At 36.0% G+C, this 6,576-nt stretch overlaps 1 protein-coding gene across 1 annotated transcript; it reads right to left on the bottom strand.

Moving 5' to 3' along the window:
• Positions 1-1,237: 1,237 nt before the first annotated feature.
• LOC136841245 (uncharacterized) lies at positions 1,238-3,839 on the bottom strand. Its single transcript, XM_067108252.1, has 2 exons — positions 3,147-3,839; positions 1,238-2,451 (listed from the first exon to the last, which is right to left on the bottom strand). The coding sequence occupies exons 1-2, from the start codon at positions 3,690-3,692 to the stop codon at positions 2,251-2,253; spliced, it is 747 nt and encodes a 248-aa protein (XP_066964353.1). The 5' UTR covers positions 3,693-3,839; the 3' UTR covers positions 1,238-2,250.
• Between the last annotated feature and the right edge of the window lie 2,737 nt (positions 3,840-6,576).

Raw genomic sequence — 6,576 nt, 5'->3', positions numbered from 1 at the left:
GGTTTATTGCTTGTCACAGGAAGGAGCATATACAAAATAAAAAATTAAAGCTCATATTTTGAAAGGAAATTGGTAAACATATCTGTGTGCTACACACATACTCAAACTCAAAATTAACATTTCAAGGGAAAATATTGGCTTAATGGAAAAATCTTGACTTAAGATTTTGTTGAAAACATAACAGTAAATGAACTGGATGATGATTCTGGGCGGCTACAAATTTAGCAAACTCAGACAGAGACAGTATAAAACATGTCTAGTCATCAGGTTCACAGCTGACAAAATATATGGGTGCCTTCTATGGAAGAAGCAACTAACATAATAAAAATTTTTATCTGAGATAATAAAAAAAGAAAATACTCAATAAACATTCTAATACGCCAGCTAGGAGTTGATTATCAAACAACTGAGTTATGAGAATAATTGAAATATTGAATATACTTTTGTCCTGGAAATAATCGAGAAAAATTAAATGAAACGACAAAAAAATCTCATCTACATTGTTGCTAATAGACAAAATAATCTGTTCTACAATGTACAAAATGCAAGTGTTTATTTTATTAGGAACTGCCACTTGCATTTCAACATACTATATACTTAAATATAATAATAAAAATACAACTGAAAGCCATATAATTAATGTAAAATATGTTGGCAAAACTATAAACCACTCTTGCCAATTCTCAATCATCTCAGTATAAACCCAAGGATTAAGACAGACAAATACTTCAACTTATCTACTAGACGTGGTCAGATCTGTTTAGCAGACATATTCAGTGTTCTGAATAATTGTATCAATTCAAAGTTAAACATAAAGAAGCATTCATTCCAAAGATAAATAAAAATGCACTGAAATATTTATACTGGGTATGTGAATGGAACGGACTTAATTCAGCTCTCCAAATATGAAGGAAATACTGCCTCAGTTAAATACATAAAATATATCATTCTTTCAATCTACAAGATGTAACCAAAACAATGAAAAAATACCTTTGTATCACAGTATATTTATGTTATATAGATATTGGAATAAACATCCAAAGTGACCTTATATATTTATATAAAGGAAAATTATCTCACTAATGTGTTCTGTGGAGCAGAACATTTGGAAAATGTTGTTAATTAGTGTGCATCTGTTTTTAGTATATGAACAATCACCTACCAAAATGTAGTACTCATACATACATACATAATATATATATATATATATATATATATATATATATATATATATATATATATATATATATATATATATATATATATATATATATATATTGCTACATTTCAGCAACAGAATACACTTGCCATTTAAGTAATTAGTAATTACAAAAGTTAGCCATAAACAGTACGTATTGCAAAATACACTCGTACCTACATTAGCAGTTAGAAGACTACAGTATGGCAATACCATCTCTCCTATGGCGAGGATTCCTAAGTTTTTCGTCATCACAATATTTTGAAGCATAAATCAGGGCGATCTTTTACACTGGTTGAGAAAAAACTTAACTTCCAATTGCATAATAACAATAACAAAAATATTCTTCAACTTACAGCCTTTCTCCTTACAAAATAAATGGGGAACTTGTACTTCTGACAGCTGGGCAGGCATTAAGATAACAAAAATAAAATGACAACACTTAATAGCTTCAATAGAACTGGCACCTTTCCAGTAGTTACCGATCAAGGGATTGTTTTCTGTGGCCAACTACCGATCAAAGAAAACTCATACAATCAACCAGTCAGTTGAAATACAAAGAAACCCAAGATTCTTTCGGTCAATATTCAACTTCTTCCCAGAGGATTTAAGTATAAACTAAAATTTCCTGTTTCTTTTGTAAATATTGCAACTTAGGTGTTGGCGGAATACGATGACTCAATATTTATTACTTTGAAATATATTATTTTCAATCAATAATCCAATTTCGAAAGCGTGGTAAGATTATATTGCCAAATTAAAGTTTTGATTACAATCTACACCCATCTGTGTGTGAACTGCAAGTCTTACCAGTGTTGGTAACTATACACTGAGGCAGTGACTGCATTCACAATGAACTGGCAGATTTTGACATGATATACAGTATAAGCAAGTTACCATGAAGTTTGGCTAAGCAACGCCATGGTATTTCCAAGCAATAAAAAGTTTACGGCTGGAAAATTCATCGTGCCATTAGATTAAACCATATTATAGCCTTAATTTCCATAAATGGCAACAACAGCCATTCTTATCATCGAAAGTCATTTTGATCTTCAGAACAAATAGCTAGAATTCCTTTGAGGGGAATATTCTAACTTCATATTCTTGGAGCTGCCTCCATAAGGATCGTTAACTTTTCGCTTCGTCTCGCTTACTCTGGGAGGCTCCTGGCGCAGCAAGCTGTACAGACCTATGCCACTTCTGCCTCGTATGTGGATCATAACTTGCTGGTTCTCTTCCAGGGCTTCGCAGACCTGAAAGAGATAAATTGCTGTTGAAGCGTTAAAAAATTCACGCGAGTCTGCTCTTGATTCGCATGTACAACTAACTTTTGAAGCACGGCAATACAGATTATATAAGTAACTATCAGGTCAGAAAAATGTCTATTGTGAAGCCCAAGTGACCAGTGTTATGTTAAGCCTTTTATTTTGCAGTGCACTGCGTTCTAAAGACTAGCAACGAGCTCACCATTAAATTTAACATTAATATGGCACACGTCAAACAATTCTGTTCTTCAAACTCAGAAAGCAAACTGTGCACTTGAAAATAACAACCTGTGCACTGGCAGACTACTTAATTAACAACGCTGTCAAATACTACTCTACCACTTGTTGTGAGAGGGATATGTGACAGAAATCTCCATCTCTCTCTCATCAGTATGCCACCTACACAAAGAACGTCCATAATTTCCCTGATGGTACTTGCACCATTCCTCACTGTATCCTGTCTGCTGTCTATCTAATATATACAAAATATACACTGAGTACCTGACACTGCATAGTAAACAACTGCATAAATGTATCTAAAGGACAGTAGATAATTTATATGAAGGTACTGGTGTGTGTTTACAGTATTTAAAAACAGTTACAGTTGCTCCCATTTATGGAAAACTTTGAAACATTTAACAAAGATCATAATGGTGAGTGCAAAATAAAGACCATATACTAACCTCTCTGTGAACCAAAAGATGATGCTTAAGCAAGTGAAGAGTTCTTTGTGAAAAACCACAAAAAGGGCAATCAAAGTTCCTATTGTACACGTGGCCCTTAAGGTGGCTTAAGGAATTCTGCCGAATCAGGACTGCAGGGCATCCTTTGAACTGGCATACATAAGGCGAATGCTTTGAATGAAACAGAGCATAGTGATCCACAAGTGTATTTGGGTTCTGGCATTGCTCAGAGCACAACGGGCACTGGTAAGCGTCAGTGCTCTTGCCATCCGTTTCATCAAGCTCCTCGGAAGACGTTCCAGATCTAGTGTCTTCCCTGAGCTCAGCTGCTTGTTGGGTAGTGGCACTCACACCCGAGGGATCATCCATATCTTCATTACCCATAAAACTCACGTAAGAAGCGATTTTTTCTGTCAACTTAGTTAGTTCTGTACTGGCACCCCTTGTGAAACACCCATCACTGTTCAAGCCACCGAAACCACCAACAACCTGTTGGAAATTTTGGTGAAAAATGTTGGTTGGCAGGTGATTACCAACATCCAGCATTGAAGTAGCAAGTGAAGCATCTTCGTCTACAAATTCAATTGGATGTCTTGCTTTAACACTCAAGTCCAAAGCCACTTCATTGTCTTGGGAATCCTGACTCTCCTGATATTCTAAATATGGTTTAAGTACTGGACTATATACATTTGAAGCATGAGAACCTGATCATAAGCAAAGGAAGTACTGGCAGCCATATCCTGCATTTCTTTATTAATATAACTTTTCAAGTTCGATACCTGTGTTTTACCACCAACTGAGAACTTCTTTTTCTTTTAGTATCTTTATTGGAAGTTTTGCTACGCAACTGGCTTTTTAACTTAATTTTTACACTTTTTTCCACATCCACTTTTTACTTTTTTCATAGTAATGTAATTTTCAAGCCTATCTGCAGCTTTTTCTCCGTCAGAGACCCCACTGAAACGGCTTTTCCACTTTCCACTTTTAGAAAACTCAGGGTTGAAAGGGAGATCATTATTCATGGTGCCTTCACCTGCAAGATTCAGTAAGAACTTCTTCCTAAATAATGTCGAGTCAGTCACAGAAACTGAAGCAGAATTCATTGGCATCTGATTTGGAATCTCTTCCTCTTCCTCCTCCTGGCTAGGATCTTGGATAACCATTTTAATGTCCGGGTCTAGTTTCTGAGCTTTCTCTGATAATTTCTTGGTTTCTCTCTCCAGTCTCTTATACTGCAAGGTCAGTTTGCTTTTCCATTTGTGAACGTTGGGCTCACTGGCTTTGAGAGGCTCTGTCTGAATTACAGCTTTTGCATTCACTGCTTGTCCTGAGAGTTCCTTGTGAGTGACCTTATTCGAAGTTTCATTAGCATTTGTTTTTTCCTCTGGTAACGCCTGACTCCTCAGTCTCAGCCTGTGTTTGAGAACGCACCTATGGGCACCTAAGACGCGCTTCTTCTTTTTCATACTCTGCTAAGAATTTCAAGACGTTACATTTCATACTTTCCACGAAAAATCATTTTCAGGCTTCCTCCACCCCATATTCCTAACTCATAATTATCAAATCTTATACATGCATAGATTTATACACTGTACTGTATTATTATTTAAAAAAATATCCTTAACAAAATAATAATGATCTATTTCTTTCAAGAAAACTACAAAAGAACTACAAGCATTGAAATTGCCAAACAAATACTTACTTTAATCCTATTATGAGCTAAGGTGTGACTTCATTGAGCGCAAATTCACAGTTTGTCTTGTAGGTACATAGGTCACAGCTGATCTTCCTCGGAACTAAATGACCCTTGATGTGCACTGCCAAATTTTTCGTTCTCAGAAAGACTGGGCAATTGGCATCAATACATGGAATACCTGAACTTGGACACCTTTGTGTGGATAAATGGCACTGTCGAACGTGGTCCACCAGTTCATTAACCGATGATGACAGTTTGGAACAACAGTTGACGGGCGACCCTCTGAAAACCTGATCACCAATGCTACTGCCATCTACTTTTATGTCCTGCTCACCTGTTGTTTTTGTACTGTTCCCAAAGGTCGATTTTGACGCATCATGCACTGTCTCTTTGAATTCGCCAGTCTCTGAAAGCTCAAACCTAAGAATACCTTCAGGAGCAGCTGATGAAGCCATATCAGGTTCTTGTTTGTTGTGTTCCCCTTCGAATTCTGATTCCTCTTCTGAGACGTCTTCTTTTGTTTCTTCCACAAACGCCGCCTTTTCCCTCGTGTATCCTGACGTCACTGTACGTGCAGACCTCCTCAGCAATGGCTTCTGACTTCCCTCTGAAGATGCTCTTCTAGTTTCTCTAAGAGCTGTCATTCCGCTGTTCTCTTTGCCAGCATTATTTCCGTCTAATGAATAATCTTGGGAGTCCTCCTAGAAGATCGTTTCTTACGCCCTTTAGAAATCTGTGGGTAGTGTGAGTAAACATATAATCAAAACAAATTTGTCAATGCGAAAATTGTTGTAAGAGCTTCGTTCTTAAAATAAATAACTCATTTGAAATTTGTACCAAATTTTAAATCAGCTTAGTTATTAGCATCAAATACGGTAACTGTTTTCGATGTTTCTTAAATACTTAACTAATAACAAATGCTCCTTTATTTCAAATGATTTGTGTAATATTATATGGGTACTACTAAAGGCAGATGGTTATATTCCTGTGTCAAAATGTCAAGAACAGTTTCTTCCAAGTGTTAAACAAAAGCATTTTTCCATAGCCTTCACTTTTAGCCTTGGATATTTACTCGACATATATTCCTCTAATTCATAATGTTTGTAAGCAGCAAATGTTACTGTGATAAAGGAATGTTACTGTGTTAAACAATGTGCATTGGAATTCTAATATTCTGAAGTTAGTAAACAATGATGTATGGTGTCCATTTTTATGTTAGTCAGATTTTGCAAACTTAAAGCATTTAATGAATGGGATGGCAGTAAGCAGGCACATATAGGAACCCAAAACTTCTAATCATGAGTACTAAGAGGTCTGTGTGAATAAGAATTGAGTTGTAGATCTAATAGACTGAAATATAACCAAGCCTGTCTTAAAAAATTCTCATCAATCCACACTACACTACCAATTGTTAGAACGTGCAAATGGATAATGGCATTGTCAGCAAAACCAAAACTAATGCTTCACTTAATATTTGAACAAAAATACAAAAAAACAGCCCTGAAAAGGAAGACACAAAGTGTGGTACACGCAAAGCATTCTCAAGGTATCTATGGACACTAAACAAAAACTAATGAACAAAACCACAGTCAGTCTCACCTTTGTATGAGTAGATTCGTGTCTGATCATTGATCCAAGGTTACTTTGAGAAAAAGAACAGAAAGAGCACTGATATCTACCAGTTACTAAGTGGCGCCTAGGTGAATCCTGAACTTATTTCTTGCCAACAACACT

Source organism: Macrobrachium rosenbergii, chromosome 8 (assembly GCF_040412425.1).
Source record: "Macrobrachium rosenbergii isolate ZJJX-2024 chromosome 8, ASM4041242v1, whole genome shotgun sequence".
NCBI lineage: Eukaryota > Metazoa > Arthropoda > Malacostraca > Decapoda > Palaemonidae > Macrobrachium > Macrobrachium rosenbergii.
This window is presented reverse-complemented; position numbering and strand designations above follow the sequence as displayed.

Excerpts from the sequence above, each read along its gene's own strand:
- LOC136841245 (XM_067108252.1), bottom strand. The coding sequence starts at position 3,692 with ATGCTGGATGTTGGTAATCACCTGCCAACCAACATTTTTCACCAAAAT. Across the intron at positions 2,452-3,146 it reads ATCTTTTGGTTCACAGAGAG|GTCTGCGAAGCCCTGGAAGA; the intron begins GTTAGTATATGG and ends TATCTCTTTCAG.